The sequence below is a fragment of the Hylobates moloch genome, unplaced genomic scaffold (genome assembly GCF_009828535.3).
Source record: "Hylobates moloch isolate HMO894 unplaced genomic scaffold, HMol_V3 SCAFFOLD_2, whole genome shotgun sequence".
NCBI lineage: Eukaryota > Metazoa > Chordata > Mammalia > Primates > Hylobatidae > Hylobates > Hylobates moloch.
The window spans coordinates 12,711,699-12,731,730 of record NW_026652277.1 but is presented as its reverse complement, the minus strand read 5'-3'; the positions used below and the strand labels follow the sequence as shown (position 1 = coordinate 12,731,730).

Below are 20,032 nucleotides of genomic sequence, written 5' to 3'. Positions count from 1 at the left end.
TGAGGGGAATGTTCCATCAGAGAGAGAACATTTTGCAATGTTGGTGATAATAGAAGCAGCAGCAGGAGGGGGAAGAGTCTGCCGAGCCAACGTGTATGCGCGGTCACAGGAGGGGACTCATAGATGAAGCCGGTGCCCGTGTGGCTGCATGCTGAAAAGCCACGTGAAAGGTAAATGATCTCCTGATGGAATCCTGGGCGCTGGCATGGAGATGCAGCCTGGTCATTGCAGCCCAGGGTGATCCTGATGAGCCGGCCTCAACTATTTGTCCAACCATTTGCCCAGTGCCTGAAATTACCGCTAGTGAGGCTGACCTGTCTATCCCCTGAAGTCCACTCACGCGTGTATCTGACCTCAGAACTGCCACTTGCTGGCATTAAGTAAACTCATTTGCATTGCTTTATTTTGTTCATTTGGCAGAATACTGAAAGGACAGGTCACAGGACAGATAGGTTTCTGCTGGGGAGGTGACTGAGGTCACACTGTGTAATAGGTGCTGTCATGACACTCCCAGGACAGAAGGAAGGCCGAGGCCACCATGAGCCCCAGCAGAAGGGGCAAAGGATGGCGAGCTGGAGGAAGAGATGGGAAGGTGACCTGAGGGGGCTTTCTGATTTTGTTCCTTATCATTCTTTCCCTTGGAAAAGGTGAACTACCACTTACATGAAGGAAACAGAAACAATCCAAGGCTGACATCGTAAATATCTGTCCTAACCTCCATCTTGAGCCATATTTCCTTGTAACATCTTGCAGCGTGTTAAAAGCGGGCTCTTTCCCACTGCCGTTTGAGGTCTCCAGGCAATAGATGGCAACTATTCCCACCCTCTCCCACACGCCACTCGATGAGTTAGGACTCTAAGCAGGACATGCACAAGGGGTGTCTGAGAAGCAGGTTTGAAACCCCTCAATGACCTCACCTCCAGGCTGTGGGAGGAGGGAGAGGGAGGCAAAAGAGGGGTGCGGGGCTCAGGGAAAGAGAGGTGCCTGAAATGCCTTGTTGGAAGAGAGACATCTCTTGGACCAGGGAATTGCAGAGATAAATCCCCAGAGATCCCCAGCAAAAAACCCACAAGGCACCCCTCAAGGACAAGAGGTGGGCTTAAACACCCATCAGTCCCAGAGAAAACCAAGGCCAGCCCAGCCAGGCACGGTGACTCATGCCTGTAATCCCGGCACTTTGGGAGGCTGAGGCAGGTGGATCCCCTGAGGTCGGGAGTTCAAGATGAGCCTGACCAACACCGAGAAACCCCGTCTCTACTAAAAATACTAAATTAGCCGGGTGTGGTGGCGCATCCCTGTAATCCCAGCTACTCGGGAGGCTGAGGCAGGAGAATCACTTGAGCCTGGGAGGCGGAGGTTGCGGTGAGCCGAGCTTGTGCCACTGTACTCCAGCCTGGGCAACAAGAGCGAAACTCCGTCTCAAAACAAAAACAAAAACAAACAAAAAAACCCCCAAACCCGAGGCCAGCCCATGACAGCTCAGACATGTAAAGCTCCCTGCTGGGCCCTGGCCTCTGGTCCACTTCAGCCCTGGAGTGGTGAAGACAGCGCAGTGAGTACTGGGGAGGTGGGCAGGGATGCAGGGGAGGGATTTGGAGGTGGAGTCACACACCCATGGTTCCCGCTGCAGCCATCACCCAAACCTGCCCCCAGCTGGCGGATGGGGGAAACCGTCGCTGTGATGGAAGTTGGTGTTGTAATTACTGTCATGTGAAGCACGGAAGAGGAGCAATAGGATGAAATTGAACCAAAACACACCCAGGAAGAAAACATATTATTCCTAATACCCAATTATTACACATTCTATGCATGTAACAAAATATCACATGCCCCCCATTAATATGTACGCGTATTATATATCAATACAAAAACGAAAAATAGCTAAATCTTCAAAAAGTACATGCTTAAAAGACTTGGAAAATTCCTAGAGCGGGAGGGGGGAGTTTGGAAGGGAAACCCTGTGTTTCTTCAACATTCCATCCCCATCCCATTACCTCCCCACCCAGCTATAGTCTAGGTAATTTATGTCACATCTCATTAGAGGAAGCTGGGACTGAGGTTAGACAAACAGAAAGGCTGCCTACATCCATAATTTTCTGTTTGAAAACTGGCTGGAATTTAGGCCAAACATGAAACCCAATATCCGTAAGAACAGGACCAAGACATCAAGCAACACTCCTATCACCAGACTTCACATGCCCAGGGGCTGCGAGATTATCTCCAGCTCACCAGTGTGGGAAAGTGTAGCTTTCTCTTGGTTTTACCTACGGTTTGCTTTGACACAGTGCGCTGTTTGCAGTATCTGTCTTTGGACAGAGTTTTCCTCCTCCCGTGCCACTTGGAAGACTCTAGGCAGAATTGTAGCTAGCTAGGGTGGGCAGATTTATTTTTTCCTCCCTCCCTCCCTTCCTTCCTCCCTTCCTTCCTTCCTTCCTTCCTTTCCTTCCTTCTTCCTTTCTTCTTCCTTCTTTCCTTCCTTCCTTCCCTCCCTTCCTTCCTTCCATCCTTTCTTCTTCCTTCTTTCCTTCCTTCCTTCCCTCCCTTCCTTCCTTCCATCCTTTCTTCCTTTTTTCTCCTTCCTTCCTCCCTCCCTTCCTTTCTGCCTTCTTTCCTCACTCCCTCCCTTTCTTCCTTCCTTTTCTTCTGTCCTTCCTTCTCTCCCTCTTTCGCTGCCTCCCACCTTTCCTTTCATCCTTTCTTCTCTTCCCTTTCTCCTTCCTTCCTTTCTTCTTTCCTTCCTTTTCTTCTGTCCTTCCTTCTCTCCCTCCCTCTCTTCGACCCTTCCTTTAATCTTTTCTTCCCTTCCCTTTCTCCTTCCTTCCCTCCCTCCCTTCTTTTCATCCTTTCTTCCTTTCCTCTTCTCTCCTTGCTTCCTCTCTTTCTTCCCTTCCCTTTTCTCTTTCCTTCCTTTTTCTCTTCCCCTCCCCTCCTCTCCTTCCCCTTCCTGTCCCTGTCTCTCCCTTCCTTCCCTTGCCTTGCTGGACTGCAGTCTAGGCTTCATTTAATACTTGTCCTCCATGAGCAGCCAAGCAAATGAGATAAAGGATGTTTAAACTGAATTGTGCAGTTTGACTCCCGCTTATCCTTGCTGGGAGAGGGTGTGGTGTTCTAGGATAAGTGGTCAAATCTTCACTTCTGCCATGACACTGTCCATGCTCTTCTTGTATTCTGTACCAAGCTCTATGATACTGGCTTCGTCCTTGTCTAAATGAATTGCATTATTTTCATTTATTGCTTATGTTATATCATTCATTCAACCATTATTTCATTGAGCGTCTAATAAAATAAGGCAACTCCCTTATACTGCCTATTCTATTACAGGCACTATTCTAAAGTTTTAAAATATTTAGTTAGTTCTCACGACACTTTATCAAATAGTTATTCTTATTTTCCCTGGATGAAGACAAAAGGACTGAGGCACAGAGACTGAAGTAACTCACTCAGGGTCGCAATGAGAGGCTCCAGAGTCCACTGGCCGCCTCCCTCTTCTGTGTCACTACAACGGAACAAGTGCTAGCCAAGAACTGGGATGCAAGAGAACTTTTGCTTATTGGAAGAGTTTTCTTTTGTTCCTCAAACTCAGCTCCTTTCTGTGATGAGGTGTCTGTGGTGAAGTGAAACACTGCTGGCCTTAGCCCTGAGTCTGCATGTGAAAATGTCATCACAAGGGGAAGTAGACCTGGCCCTCTTCCAGGCCAGGGAGGAAAACGCAGCCTATGTTGCATAGGAACTGCACGTGCTAATTGGACATCCCAGAATCTCACTCAATCTTTATCATAGCAAGCATCAGTCACTCAATCTGCATCAGAGCAAGCATCAGTCATAGAGAATGCCCAGTCTGCTGAACACCTACCCAACAGGATGAAACAATGTTTGTGAAAGTTCTTTGTAAACAAGATGTGTGCACCTTCCCTTTTCTTCCAGTCTCAATTCTGCACACGGTTTTCCTGTTGTCTCATTAGCCACAACAGCCTCCTATACTTCACCATCTAGGCATCTGCCTCTTCCTGTCTGTTCTGCTATAAGGTCCACGTTTCATCTGCCTGAATTCCTTAAAGGCCATCCGGCTTAGCCACCTATTTTGAGTGGTAAAGAGACTTCTTCCTGAACCTTTGAGAGCTCCCTGTTTAGTAGATTTCATTTGAGTAACTATGAGTACAGAATTAATTCACCCAGGCTAAGACCCCCTATCCCCATCAATTGAAAATCACACATCGCAAAGGAAGCTAGACCTTATCCTCTTGCAGGGCAGGGAGGAAAATGCACCATCTGCTGCATGGAAACCTCATGTGAGAATCAGGTGTCCCAGGATCTCACTCTATCTTTCTGGCAAGGATCTAGCCATAGAGAATGTCAAATGTGAATGACCCATGTGGAAGATTAGTCGGTACCTGTGTTAGAAGGCCTTGCCTTATGGACATCAAGGACGAGGCCCATCAGCATCCCTGCAGGCTGTTCAGCTCTTCATCCGCAGACAGAGATCTTGCTCACAAGCTGCAGATGGATTTTATGCCTCCACATGAAGGTCCTTCACATCTGGTCTTGATATGATTTGTCCACAAGAGAACTCCACTTGCCCTTCCCAGCATGAGGCCATATCAGGTCATCAGTGGCTATAGCCTGGCTAAAGGCTATTCTACGTGGTAGTAATGGCTTATTGTGTGTGCTATTAGGAGTGATGTCATGCCCAGGGTTTGAGGAATAACGCTCCTGCAAGATGGCCATGTGATTAAACGGGTAATAAGCTGACCTCTGTGAAGCTGGCTGAGTAGATTGGCTTTCAAGATCATTTTGCAAAGCCCTTTTTCATGTGCTGTCAGTGGTGGATGGATTTTGATAACTAGCATTGATTTGCTATGTTTATGAAGTGCAGTTTCACAGGGTAAACTGTGTAATTGCACCTGGAATGGCAATATAAATAACGTCCTTATCTATGGTATTCACTGCCCAGGATTCGCTGAATATATATAGCATACCTCCAAACAGAGCCAATAGCTGTTGACTTGATTTTTACTAGGCTTAGCTCTCAAATTTCACGTGTCTTAATAAGGATTGGGTGGCGAATGATCAACTTTTACATCTGTTTCTAATTTCCATGCTTCCTTTTTCCAGGAGGAGAAATTTAACAAGCAATTTTCTTCAACTGGGGAATAGTTCATCTTGGTTCAAGTAATCCCTCTGGTGCTGCAAAGGACAATGGCTTTCTTTAGGGCCATCAGATTGCTTTCGCTCCTGTGCCCAGGGACAAATCATTCCCAGGGTCAACTGTCCATTTGCTCCTGGACATCTGGCATGAGTCACATGGTATATTTTCCCAAAGTGAGGAAGGAAGAAAAGAAAGCATCTTGAATCTGTTAGAAAGACTGTTGCTTTGAAGCCTCATGTCATGGGAATATGATTTACCTTGAATGTATTCTAGGGTATACCCAACATCCTGTAAATCAAAACACCAAAGTGCAAGCTTTGACCAGAATGGGTAAAACACCTCCAGTGGACAAAGTCTTAGAGGTAGATGAGGATGAGTAGGGGATTCTAACTGCTCTTACTTGCTGGGGATACTCCATTCTAAGAATTTTAAACCTCTATGGCACAAATGCAGTTAATAGACTGTTGACATGAAAATTACATGAGATAGCACAGTTCTGTCTGTGAGAACAAGGGTGGTAAGAAATGACATTAAGGCAGCTGGGCGCAGTGGCTCATGTCTGCAATCCCAGCACTTTGGGAGGCCGAGGCAGGTAGATCACAAGGTCAGGAGATCATAGACCATCCTGGCTAACATGGTGAAACCCTGTCTCTACTAAAAATACAAAAAAAAAAAAAATTAGCTGGGCGTGGTTGCGGGCGCCTGTAGTCCCAGCTACTCAGGAGGCTGAGGCAGGAGAATGGTGTGAACCTGGGAGGCGGAGGTTGCAGTGAGCTGAGATCATGCCACTGCACTCCAGCCTGGGTGACAATGCAAGACTTCATCTCAAAAAAAAAAAAAAAAAAAAAAATGACATTAAGGCAAGACTCTGACTTGCATACTATAGAACAATATATTTTAGATCTCATTCCACGAACAAGGGGGAGCCATTTAAAGTTGCTTTTAGGAAGGAAGTGACACCATCCAACCTGAGTTTTGGGGACTTAATTGATAAAAGATGAACGGTAGAATGAAGAACCAAGGTATATTGGAGGCCGAGAGAGCAGTTACAAGATTACTGCAATTGTCCAAATGAGAAATGATTAAGTGCAGAACTAGGACATTGTTCTTTCACAATTTCTATTCTGACAGACTGAGGAAGGATGGTCCTATTAGTCAAAATAAATGCACAGGAGGAGGGGAAGGTTTGGGGAGATGATAATGAGTAGCTCGGGGCATGCAGATCTTCTGATACCTGAACATTTTGACCTGGAACTTAGGAGAGGAGTCAAACCTGTAAATGCAGCTCTGGATTTCAACAGCAGACTACCAATCACTAGATAAGTTATTAGTTAAGTGTGAGGGCAGACATTCAATAACACGCAAATTTACTTCTCATGCACCTTTACTGGAAGATGCCTCCAGCAGAAGAATGTTAGAAGGGAATATGATTTCCAGGAAAAGAACAGATCACAGGAGAGGTACCAAGGGAGTTCCCAGAATAATAGAAAAGAGGATCCTCAAGAAGACAGTCACGCAGGAGACCAAGAGAAGAGCTAATCCAATTGATGCAGGAGGAAGGAGGGCTTCAGAAAGAATGTCTCAAAAAAGAAAAAAAAAAAAGGAGTGGGTTAAGTATCTGATGAATTTACCAAATTGAGAGGAGTTACATAGCTCTATCGAAAATCTTAGATAAAAATGATTGATAAATACACAGAACATAAAGCAAACACTGAAATAAGGCAGCTATCAACTCCAGGAAAAACATAAAGTTGTAAAATCCAAGACATGCCATCATAAAGTATAATATTTCTCAGATGTAAACAATATTTTAATATTCATAATAAAACTGAATTTTGATTTAAACTGTGATGTCAATATATTCAGAAGACAGAGGGGGAAGAGATATGTGTGTTTGTAGGGAAAGAGACTCAGAAGTCGGGAGGAAAGGACTGGAGCCTGGGGTTTTTCTTTCTAAGCCTTCTAGTACTCTTCAGCTTTCAAATGTTATGAGTATTGCCATGTACACATATTATTTTGACAAAAATAAAAATTAAATTATAAACAGAAGGATCAATGTTACAGGGGATTTGAGCCAGATCAGGATGGACAGTGATGGGGCTAATGCTTTTGAGAACGTGCCCACGCAATATCAGTAGCAGAAGTAGGGCTGTGGAGGGTGACCTAGAACCACAGGCCTCTTTCTGAAAGGACAGATTTGAGTCTGATACTGGGTCGTTTAATCCAATGAGAAATGCTTCAGGAAACCTGCTTGATTTCCTCTGTTTCTTTTTTTCCTTTGGGGTGCATTGTGGGGCTCCTCATCTATGGATTTGCTGTTGGAATGGCTGCTGAATGCAAAGCCTCCAAGGTAGGCCTTGGAGAGAAGCATTTTAAACCTTCTGAAACAAGATGCAGACAGACAAAATGAAACAGGACAAAGACATCACGGAGGGCACGGCCAACACTTCTGGAGCTAGTCCTGAAGAGCCGTTCGTGCGCTTGGACTGATCTCCCGTCTTGTACTCTTGACATTGGTGCAGGATCCTGCATGTGCATTTGCAAGTGTGAGCTTGTGCACACGAACATGTGTGCTGCTTCCTCTCACGAACTCTGCAGCATAGCAGCAGCTAGAGATGCCCCAGAGTGATGACAACTAATTATGAAATACCAGTCTGATATGTCCCTTTTATCTCATCTTGCAGAAGACTTGCATTCCCCCAAAGCCCCCCAGTGGCCCTTTGTAATCCCAGAAAAGAAGCGTCAATATGGAAACAGCTGTTCTTGAGATAGTGGGATGACATCCAGATGAGCATGCCATCAGCTACAGAGGAAACCCAAGGCTAATGGGCTTCTGATGCAAATATTCTTTCTAGACCATCCTACTCACATGAGAAAGGCTACAGTCCCCAGCAAGGCTGGGAGAGGACACACTGGCCTATAGATGTCAAGTCATCTTTTGTTCTTATTTAGGTTTTTAGCCTCTCAAACCCTGTGGGGCATCAGGCAATCTCCTCTGGAAGGTGACTCTGGAAAAAGGAAGCCCAAATTTTTTTTTTTTTTTTTTTTTTTGCTTACAGGCCATGCTAGGGAAGCCAGCGGGAGCACAGGGCTCCTGCAATTTTGGTAGCAGGAGAAACAGCCACAGGTTGCTGTAGTTCAGGCAGGGAGTGAAGGCTGTGCTTAGAAAGAACCCGAATTCCCAATCATTCAAGGGGGAAAGGTTAGGGAGTAATAGTGGGAGAGAGCTTTAGAGGTGGAGGAAAGGGGGAATGATGGATTGCAGCAAGCGACTTAAAACAGACGCCTTTTCTAGGGGCAAGGCAAGGGATGAAGAGAACTGACCTACTACATGCCTCCTTGGCATCAAACACACCCCTGGGCACTTGCTCTATGTCACCTCTTCTGAATCTTCACCATGGTCCTGTAAGCCGGGTAGCATTAGCTGCACTTTATTGATAAGGAAACTGAAGCTCACAAAGATGAAATGCTTGCCAACAATCTCACATCTAGGAAGTGGTAACAAGCTGGGATCGAGACTTGAGCCCATGAGACTTTAAAGCTCCCCCTCAATTTTCTTTTGGGGTATGTACATAGGTGTAGATCTATACAGAAAATAAAAAAAAAAATCCTTTTATAAAAGCTGGGGGGTCCAGACATGGTGGCTCACACCTGTAATAATCCTAGCACTTTGGGGGGCTGAAGAAAAATGATTGCTTGAACCCAGACATTCAAACAAGCCTGGGAAATATAACAAGACCTCATCTCCACAAAAATAAAATTAATAATAATTAAAAAAACAGCTGGGCATGGTGCCTTATACCTGTAGCTCCACCTACTTGGGAGGCTGAGGTGGGAGGATTGTTTGAGCCCAGGAGAGCCGAGGCTGCAGTGAGCCATGACCATGTCACCGCACTCCAGCCTGGGGGATAGAGGGAGACCCTGACTCAAATAAATACATAAATAAAATATAATAAAAATAAATAAATAAATAAATAAATAAATAAAAGCTGGGGGAGGGTTGTGTTCCCCTCTGGGAGAGGGAGAGAATTTTAATCTAGAGGAGAGACTCCTGGAGTCCTCACTCACAATGTTTCATTTTTAATCTGGGTGGTGGTTACACAGGGTGTTCATGTTGTCAATGATCCTTTAGACTATCCATACATGTTTTATGGGCTTTTCTGCACCTCACCGATATCTTACAATAACAAATTACAAACAAAAAAGAGAGTCCCTATTCTTTTTGCATCCAGTGACTTCTTCAGTATATCACAGAATGACATCTGAAATGACTGTGTCAGACGCCAGATTACAACCTGGTAAAAAATGCATGCAATCATGAGATTTCTGTTTTTTTGGATTTTATTGCTCCCAACAAAAGTTAAATTTTACAGTAACAGTAAAAATATACTAGTTAAAAATCAAGCGATTGATATGTATCTATTGAGGTCCCTGTATACAATATTCTAGGTGCCACGGAGGTTACAAAGGTGTCCTTGTCTTTTGGATCCCAGGATCACCTTGAGGAGGAGGCAAGATAGAGACACAGAATGAGATAATTAACTAAGTGAGGTCAACGAATAATGAGTGGTACAGAGAGGAAGTGCAACAGAAATCCACGTGTCTAAGCTTCACAGAGGAGAGAGAATTTCTTTGAGGCTCGAAGGATGTATGAGCTTCAGACAGGTCAAGAGGAAGCAGAACTACAAGCACAAAGACATAGTAATGAGAAGAGGCTCACTGTCTCACGGTGACTGATGTTGACCAGTTTGGAGTGGGGAACTCACGATGGGAAATTATAGGAGATGGGCTTAAAAGAAAACTTGACCTCCAAAACCTTGTGTGATCTGGCCCAAACCTTTGTCTAGCTGCCTGAATTTGCTGGAATCATATGATTTAATACAAACATTGCATAATGCTAAATGCGATTTAAATGCTTCTCAAGGGAGAAGCAGGGGCACAAAAATGTTGCTACAGAGGGCAGGCAAAAGCTATGTAAATAAGGGGTAAAAATTGAGTGTGGGGAGGTTGGGCTAGAGATGATAATGGGAGGAAGAACTGGAGAAGTACTGGCTGCGGGAGGATGAGAAGGTGAGTTGAAGTAATAAGTCAAAGATGCACCCTGGGGCTATGAAAAGATGGCTTGTATTGAGAGAAAAGGATGGAGTGTCTGACCCCATTCTCTTTCAAGGGGGAGTGCATCCTGGAGCTGGGAAACGAGACGAAGGTGGTAAAGTATTAGGAGAGGAGCCTGTGGGTAGGGGAAGTTAAGGAGAGAATGGGAAATGTATTAATGACTTTGTGGTATTGAAATAAAACAGTTCCCTGATTAATTCATTTCCTCCAATACGACCAAACTCACACCAACCCTTTGGCATGCCACAGATCACCCCAAGATTGACTCCACAGCCACCAGCCACCATCCCCACCATCCCAGGCGGTGGCAGCCAGGCAGAGGAAATCAGTGGTCCAAGAAACCTGCCTGTCTGCAGTCCAGTTTCTACTCATACTTCTCATAAAGTCATGACCCTGGCCACGAATCTCCCGTCCCTGGAAACCAAGAAGGACGCTCTCCCTTCTGGACGCATTCCTCCTCCAGGCGTAACTTCCAACACGAAGGTCGGAATAAATGCGAGTCGCCCGGAGCCCCACACCCAGCCCTGGGAAGGGCGATTCCCTCTGGGAATACTGCCAGCAAAATGTTGCCTCAATTTGAAGACAAATTTTAAATTAATAAAGAAAAAAAAAGCCTCAGACTCTCACGTCTGCCAAAACACACCATTCCCTGAAAGGTTCCTGAAAAGGACCCAGTGATGACTATAAAGAAAGCGCCAACCTTCCATAGCATTCTCCAGATGCCAGACGCAGACTGGCGGGTCCTGGAAAGGTAACACAGCTCACAACCGCCTTCCCCTGGGCAGCACAGTGTTGTTCTTGGATGGAGAAGACCTTTCAGCTGCCTTACCACCTGTGCATTTCACAGTCTGCAGTTCCCTAAACCCCTATGAACAACACAGAATGAACAGACCCGTGGCCAGCAGAAAACCCTGAGAAAAGCACTGGAAGAAAGAGTGTGGTTGGTTTAAGATAGAAATGATGTGAAGGTTGCAGTGCATGCCCTGGAGTTCTCAAAGACTGCATCGCTAAAATCATCACAGCAATAGAAGTGTCCTTGTCAGCTGCTCTTTTCTTTAGTAGCGAATCTCTCAAACAGCCCCAGGCCACAAAATCACTTTCTGAGGAACTCTTGGTAACTGAATGCCTCTCCAAGTAGCAGCCACCCAGACACTGGAATTCTGGGGACAGTGACGTTCATGCCTCTATCCTAGATGCAGAATTCTCTACAAGAAAATTAGTATTTTGAGCACCCTCCCCCCTTTTTTTTTCTGGAATGGTCACTTCATAAACAAACAAATGTGGTTCATTCAGGGAATAGCTATTGAAGCTGCTTTGATCTCTTCTGGCAAATGTTTTCTATTTCTTCACCCTATTCATTCAGATTTCTGCAAGTGACTTGATTCTAAACCCACATCTCTACTATTTAATCTGCATGGACTATTCTGTGCCACTCAGGTATTGAGGAGCTTTATGGTTCTCTCCCTTGACCGCACATGAGTGAGAATAAATCATGAGGACTTGGGAACTGCACAGTTGCAGATCAGAATGAGATTCTGTAATGGGGACAGGATCCCAAGGACTTTCGGAGTGACGAGGGAGACTCTCTTGCGCCTGGAATAAGAAAAGCCTTTACTTACAAACACATCCATGAGCAGGTGCTCCAGTGTCAGCTCAAAGTCTTCCAGCTTGGCAGCCAAAGTCATGATGAATGTCCCGATTTGCTCTCAGTCCCCGCTGACAGATCAGATCTGCAAACTCCCCAGCTCAGGAAACACCGTCGGCGTCAAATTTGATCACAAGGCAGGGTTGCCACTAATGGGAAGTAGAAACCCTTAAAAGAAAGCAGAACATCGCAGGCTGGACTGCTCGAGCTGTGTAGCCAGAAACTGTACAAGGATATTTTGAAAAAACAAATACCAAACTCTAATAATGGTGCTATGGGATCAGGCTGGGCATAAAGCGAGGCCCCCAGATGAAGACTGCAGCCACTGCCTTCTCTGTGTAACTTCACAGTCCGAGGTGCTGGCCAAGCGCAGAGAACCTCACCACTGAGTGAAAGAGAGAAGTGAGATGGGGTGAAAGCAAGAGTGGGGAAAATGGAATAGACCGTCTGACTCTGATATTTATAGGGCCGCATGTTTTTGACTCTAGCCCATTTCTCAGTTGATTTCTGACCTTTCATAAATGGCTAAGCACACTGGAGTGTATTGTCGAACGGGGGCAGTGGGTCCCACAGAAGTTGGCTGTGACCAATGCTAGGGCAATTCACACAGACACACCATCAATAGTTCTTTGTAGAGAACGTATCAGACCTTGTTTTGTACACGATGACTGAAAAGCACATAGTCTTGTGAAAAACAAGGAAACGAAAGTTGTGGGGGTACTAAATTTTTCCTCAGAATATTATTAGATCCCGCACATTGTCTTTCTTCTCCATCCTCCGCACCCCCTCTGCTGCAAGAGTAGATAAACATCAGTATCTCGTGTCAATTCCTCAAGCTTCTGCCAGTTACAGAATATCCATGAAATCTTGCAAATGTTTCTTCTTTTCTGCTTCCAAAGTTTTTTTTTTTTTTTTTTTAACTTAAAAATGTTTGGAAATTGTGGTAAAACATACCTCACATAAAATTTGCCATCTTAACTATTTTTAAGTGTATTGTTCCGTATGTTAAGTACATTCACCTTGTACTTGGTTCACCTTGTACTGGAATAAACAAGATCGACTTGTTTATTTCATCAATGCTCTTCCTGGGATGGACAAGGGATCAGACCGTGGATAACAGCTAGTGTTTCTTATTTAAGGCAGTCTGCTAGTCTCAACAATGACTTCACATGATTATTGTGTAAGAAAAATTTTGGGGCCTTAAGGATAGTCACTATCACACCACCATCCATCTCCAGAACTCTTTTCATTTTGCAAAACGGAAACACTGTAACCATTAAATAATAACTCCACTTCTCCCCTCCCACAGCTGCCTGGCCATCACCATTCTACTTACTGTCTCTATCAATCTGACCACTCTAGGGACCTCGTAAAAGTGAGATCATATGGTGTTCATCCTTTGGTGACTGGCTTATTTCACTTAGCGTAATGTCCGCAAGGTTCACCCATGGGGTAGCCTGTGTTGGACTGTCTTCCCTTTTTAAGGCTGAAATCATATATCCTAAGAAAGGTACTGCTTTGGACAGTTTTTCAGGCCTGAGAAAATCTCTCAGGGACACGCGGCTGTCAAGACGCTAATGGCCATCCTTGCTGTGACTGTAGTAACAAAAACAGCCTTGGTCTAGCCAGCCAGTGCCCAGTTCTGTCCTCCTAGTTCCCTAAACACTTTCTATTAAACTCTAGTCTCCTGATTCCAAACAGAGTGTGACCACTTAACAGTCAACGTTGATGTCAAAGAAGGTGGTCCTCATAAGATCGAGAGGGAAATATAAATATAACGTTTCTGCTTTACAGTAAAACTCCTCTCCCTGCATGTCAGAGCGCTCTCAGGTATGAATGGTTAAAACTCTCCATTTTAGTATCTCTGTGAATTTTCATTTCCCAAAGGAGATACACACAGACTTAATTCAACATTTCACACTTAAACAAAGCTACCATAAAATTAAGGGCAAAGATAAAGAAACGGACAAAAAGCACTGTATTATTTTAAAAGCAGATTTGGAGTCTGTCAGACGAGTTTAGCTTGACAGTTGGTCCTAAATTGTACATACATGTTCTTCGATTTATGGTTTCTATTTTGTTTTCAGGCCTCTAATGGAAGAATTAGAGTGGGTCCCACAGCAGGTGTCTCTTGTTAGGAATGGCACCAGGAAGGGGAGGGCAGTGCTGTGATGAATGTCTTCAATAGCCAAGAATGCACAGAAAATCTATTTCCCTGATGGGCTAACTGAGCCACAGACCTTCCTAGGGGCTCATGGATTTGCCATGTCTGAAATTGATTCAATAACCAGCTGCATCACATCAGCAACAAAGTCTCAACACAAGAGGACTTCCTGCCACATAGTTGCCATCTTTTGTTAAAACTATAGCTGCCCTGAAGGTCCTCAAAAAGCCAAGTGCCTTCTCTCACCAAGCAAGACAGCCTGATGCCCATGAGGGGCCCTATCATAAAGAGACTAGGGGGAGGGTATGTATCTGCATATGTGCAACATGGTTCTAGTTTTCCAGCGATCTCAGAGGAGTGTTCAACATCAAATTTTCTTTCTTTTTCTAAAAAAATTTATTTTTATTGTTTGTGGGTACATAGTAAGTGTATATATTTATGGGTTACATATTTTGATCCCGGCATGCAATGCGTCACAATCACATCATGGAAAATGGGGGTATCCATCCCCTCAAGCATTTATCCTTTGAAAATCAAGTCCTCTTAGCCCCTTTCCTTATGAATTAAATTTGGACAAAATGTTTTTAATAGCTGGAATTTCACAAGAGATATACTATTTGTTTGTTTCATCAACCATCTTCCTGGGATGGACAAGGGATCAGACCATGGAGAAGAGGACTGCTTCTCATTTAAAGCAGTTGCCAAGAGGCAGTTGAGTCTCCCAGTCTCAACCACGACTTTACGTGACTATTTTCTAAGACAATTTTTTGGGGGGCTTTAAAAACAGTCAATGCGGCTGGGCTTGCTGGCTCATGCCTGTAATCCCAGCACTTTGGGAGGCCGAGGTGGGCGGACAGCCTGACCAATATGATGAAACCTCGTCTCTACTAAAAATACAAAAATTAGCTGGGCATGGTGGCACGTGCCTGTAATCCCAGCTACTCGGGAGGCTGAGACAGGAGAATCGCTTGAACCCGGGAGACGGAGATTGCAGTGAGCCGAGATTGCGCCATTGCACTCCAGCCTGGACAACAAGAGCTAAACTCTGTCTCAAACAAAAACAAAAGCAAAAACAAAACAAAAATCAAACAGTCAGTGCATTGGCTTCTCTTAGAATGTAAATAGCAAACTTCAGGGATAAGAAATTGTACATGATTTGGGCAGAGTGTGTGGTTCTTACTCTAGCACTGGGGCTCTAGAAGAATGTATTCAGAACATTCTGTTCCTCCAACAAAAGTCACTTCAATAGTTTCCAAAGGGGCCGGGCGCGGTGGCTCACGCTTGTAATCCCAGCACTTTGGGAGGCCGAGGCGGGCGGATCACGAGGTCAGGAGATCGAGACCACGGTGAAACCCCGTCTCTACTAAAAATACAAAAAATTAGCCGGGCGTGGTGGCAGGCACCTGTAGTCCCAGCTACTCGGAGAGGCTGAGGCAGGAGAATGGCGTGAACCCGGGAGGCAGAGCTTGCAGTGAGCCGAGATCGCGCCACTGCACTCCAGCCCGGGCGGCAGAGCGAGACTCCGTCTCAATCAAAAAAAAAAAAAAAAAAAAAAAAAAAAAAAAAAATAGTTTCCAAAGGAGAGAAATTGACCGGAAGGGAGTTAGCCTGAAGAATGCACAGGAAATTCGTGTATGTGGATGTCACCCCGAAAAGACATTAATCATGAATTCAGATTTTAGTGAATGAAATGAGCCACTTGGAGTAATTGGGTACCAGGGAGGAAGTAGAACCACACCAGTGTTAAGACAGAGAAACTTGAAGATACATTCATACAAGCAAGTTCACGGGTGTCAGTGCTTAATGGTATATGAGAACATGGTGAAGGCTGGCTCGGGCCTATCGATTGCAGATGTTTGTTTAGTAACTATATTCTAACTACCTGGTATATATTTTTTTGATAATTATGGGGACATTTTATTAATGCTTATATCCAATGTGAACATTCATTTGTTCATTCATTAATGCATCCTTTGGACAAATGTTTATTTACTAACTGGGGTGTATACTGGCATAGGTGCTGGTGCCTACAAAGATGATGAAGATATCGTTTCTTCTTCAAGACCTTACAGACTAGAAAAGAGGAGGCCTGATGTGATTGATGTAATCTTATATTATCTTTTCTTGGGAAATATGAATGTAGAGTGTAATTCCTTATCAGGGGACTCACTCTGGGACTTGGGGATGAGGGAGAGTCACTGACAAAGGGGAAGAAGAGGCTGTTGCCCTAACTAAGAAACATTAACTGCTCTCCATGCTCTGATCCCTTGTCCACCCCAGGAAGAAGGCTGATGAAATAAACAAGTACTATACCTCTTATGAAAATCCAGATATTAAAAACATTTTGTCCAAATTTAATTCATAAGGAAAGGGACTAAGAAAACTTGATTTTCAAAGGATAAATGCTTGAGGGGATGGATACCCCCATTTTCCATGGTGTGATTATGACGCATTGCATGCTCGTATCGATATTCATACTCCCACCCTGTGGGAAGGGCAATGAGTGAGAAGGAGGGAGGTATGTGGTACACCTCCTGAGGTTGGGATTTGCAGCACTAAGTGGCAGGGACATCGGGGCAGTGATGGATCCTTGGGTTGAGCCCAGGGATTGTTGGGTTTGAAGAGTTGACAGCCAAGGTCTCAATGCTGACAGCACAGGACCCTGCTACCATTTATAGACATTCCTTTGATGGTGTAAATCTCTGTTGGAAAAAAATCCACTTTAACCATTGATCAAAGCTTGGTGGCCACCTAAGAATGATCTGACATGAACCACCCTGCTGGGGCTGGCCAGTTGAGAACAATTAATCAGTGACACACTCTATATGGTAGGCAAACACCAGAATTTGTTCTGTGCATTTAAATAACAACACTTGTGGGTATGTTTTTAAATTCAGGACCGTTAAATTTCTTCCTGTTTGAACCTCAGATGATCACCTCTTTCTCCCATTTCTATGAAACATCTCCTCCAGCGGGCTTAACGTTTTAGTGATGAGATTCAAATAAAATAGAAGTCTCGGTGGTGGGGTGGGAATTGGATGAATTCTCTGTACAGGTATGAAGCTGGTCTCTCCTTAATCCTTCTCCCTAGGGAAACGGTGGGCAGATCCTTCTTCTAGAGAGAGTGTTATAGATTTCTGCAGCCCTGAAAATGAATCATCTGCTTCAAACGCATGAGTGCTCTGCAAAGGTGAGGTTCTTGCCTCAACTAGATTAATTCAGTTCATATCAACCAATCTTTATTAAGGACAACCATGTGTAAGCCCAAAGCAGTAGGCAACTGCATATACAAAATGTGTTTCTTGAACCATATTCCTGTCCAACCTAGAGCAGTGGTTTTCTATTCAGCAAGATCACATATTTGAAGATCAGGTATGGGCAGGAGATCAGACCACCACACAGTGGATCAGAATCAGTCAGCAAGACACATTAGGTACCTATTTCCGTGCCCGGGTCAGTAAATCTAAGTAGAAGTTTAATCCAGTTATTAAATAAGTACTGAGATACTTTTAAAAAGCAAAACCACTGGCTTTTATTTTGATCACCCAATTAGTCCCACAGATACAGTTTATATATAAAAAAAAACTACATGTTTGTTTTTAATCCCTTTTGAGTTGATTTTTGTATATGGTATAAAATAAAGGTCCAATTTCATTATTCTGCATGTGGATATCCAGTTTTTACAACACCATTTATTGAAGAGATTGTCTTTTTCCCAAACCTGGAGGATATTACGCTAAGTGAAAAATGCCAGACACAGAAAGACACATATACTGCATCATCTCACTTCTATGTAGAAGCTAAAATAGTCAGACTCACAGAGGAACAGGGTAGAATGTGGTTTCCAGGAGATGGAGGAGGGGGAAATGGGGAGATGTTGGTCAAGGGGTACAAAGTTTCAGTTATGCAGGAGGAATAAGTTCTGGGGACCCAATGCACAGCAATGTTACTGAGTTAGCAACGCTGTACTGTCTGCTTGAAATTTGCTGAGAGGATAGATGTTAAGTGTTCTCATCATAAAACGTTTCTTAGAAAAAGAAAGCAAAAAAGAAAATGGTAACTATACGAGGTGATAGATATGTTAATTAGCTTGAGCCTGGTGATTATTTCACAATGTATACCTGCATAGGAGCATTACATCATACACCTTAAATACATACAATTTTTGTCAGTGATATCTCCATAAAGGTGGAAAAGAAAGCTCTCCATGATATGTGTAAAAGCAACTGATATTAATGTCCTAATGACGTACTTGTCTGTCAAGCTTCTGCCTTACCTTCAAACTACAAAGAGAGAGGATTTTAAAGATTGTTTGTTTGTTTAAGTAAAACAAGCCCTTTTGATGGCTGTATAGACAGCAAGCTGCCTGTCTGGGTCTAGTTAAAGGCTGGCCTGTCTGCTCCAGCTATCTCTTGGAGAACAGACATGTTAATTTAAAGGTTTGCTTCTATAGGGCCCCTGGCAGCCTGGCACTGGCCTGGGATCAGGCAGTGGTTCTCAGAAGACTACACTCTTAGCATCTGCCCTTATTCTTCCATGTGTGTGTAGATGGCTTACACAACCAACCTTGTCTTTCCCACTCAGGATGCATTTTCCATTTTGACAGCCTCTCCAGTGAGTACAAAGCCTCTATTCCTCTGCATGCATCCCCAGCCCCACTGCAGTCCCTGCCTCATGCACCCACAACGCCTGACCAGTCACAAGGATGAATTTCAAGACTTGCAAAACTCACAAGCAGGGAAATGAGTGTCAGGCATACACAGCAGTACCCTAAACTTATGATGGGGTGAAACATAATAACTCATCTTTTCTCAGTCTTGCCATCTGTCACTTACTGTACCATTTGGAGTCAAAGAGGCTTGCAGGGATTCTGAGGTCACCACCAGAAGTGTGCAATTGGAATGTGCCAGGAATGATCGCCTGGGCTTCACCATGTGAACTTTCTAAGGCATTTGTTTTCTAGGGTTCAAATACACGTTGTGGAGACACTAATACTTACTGCATCCTCCTGAATCTTTTATAGACTTTTTTTTTTTTTTTTTTTTTTTTAAGATGGAGTTTCACTCTTGTTGCTTAGGCTGGAGTGCAACAGCACGATCTCAGCTCACTGCACCCTCCACCTCCCGGGTTCAAGTGATTCTCCTGCCTTAGCCTCCTGAATAACTGAGATTACAGGTGCTAACCATCATGCCTGGCTAATTTTTGTATTTTTAGTAGAGATGGGGTTTCACCATGTTGGTCAGGCTGGTCTCGAACTCCTGGCCTCAGGTGATCCACCTGCCTCAGTCTCCCAAAGTGCTGGGATTATACGCACACCCAGCCTTACAGATGTTTTTTAATGGCTCTTTCCCATCTGTAACAGACACACAGGATTTAGAGATTTCCATGCCTTCCAGAGTTGTTTAGAGAACGAAGGCATGAGCTTTAGGCAAAGCTCTTAGAGCTGATCTGAAATAAGAAACTGTGGAATAGGAGCTGGAGCTATGTCATGACTGCTACCATTGCATGTTCTGCATGTTAGGCAACTTTGAGTGGGGCATTTTGCTCAGTACTGTCGTTGCCAAATCCAGGAAGTCTGCTGGTTGTAAAACAACCTCGAGGAAGAACCACCATCCATTTCACCCAACTCTGACTTAGATTTTTTGTTTCTTCCCCCATTGCCTTTCCCATGGGCCTTAGAATGATCAATGACGTTTAATCCCTTTAGAGTCAGCGGCCTTGGTTCTAAGAAATATTCTAAGTTTTTTATTTTTTGAGATGGGGTCTTGCTATGTTGCCCAGGCTGACCCTGAACTCCTAGACTCAAGCAATCCTCAGGCCTCAGCCTCTTGAGTAGCTGGGACTTCAGGCATTCTACCACTCCTGGCTCTAACAAGTATTTAAAAATACCCCTACTGTCCTCAAATAAAATTCACGGACAGTGTGACCTGCTTACACATATTATTTAGAAAATATCAGCACA

At 44.2% G+C, this 20,032-nt stretch overlaps 1 protein-coding gene across 3 annotated transcripts in view; it reads right to left on the bottom strand.

Annotated features, from left to right (window-relative positions):
* FRMD4A (FERM domain containing 4A) overlaps nucleotides 1-20,032 on the bottom strand; it is a 692,562-nt gene that overhangs the window by 366,157 nt on the left and 306,373 nt on the right. For 2 of the 3 annotated variants that reach the window (XM_058431644.1, XM_058431642.1), the window contains exon 1: nucleotides 11,881-12,222. The exons of the other annotated variant lie outside the window; for it this stretch is intronic. In XM_058431644.1, coding sequence (XP_058287627.1) covers nucleotides 11,881-11,946 — 66 coding nt within the window. In that variant the 5' untranslated portion in view covers nucleotides 11,947-12,222. Of the gene's footprint in view, nucleotides 1-11,880; nucleotides 12,223-20,032 lie in introns of those variants that run through there. 3 annotated transcript variants of the gene reach the window in all.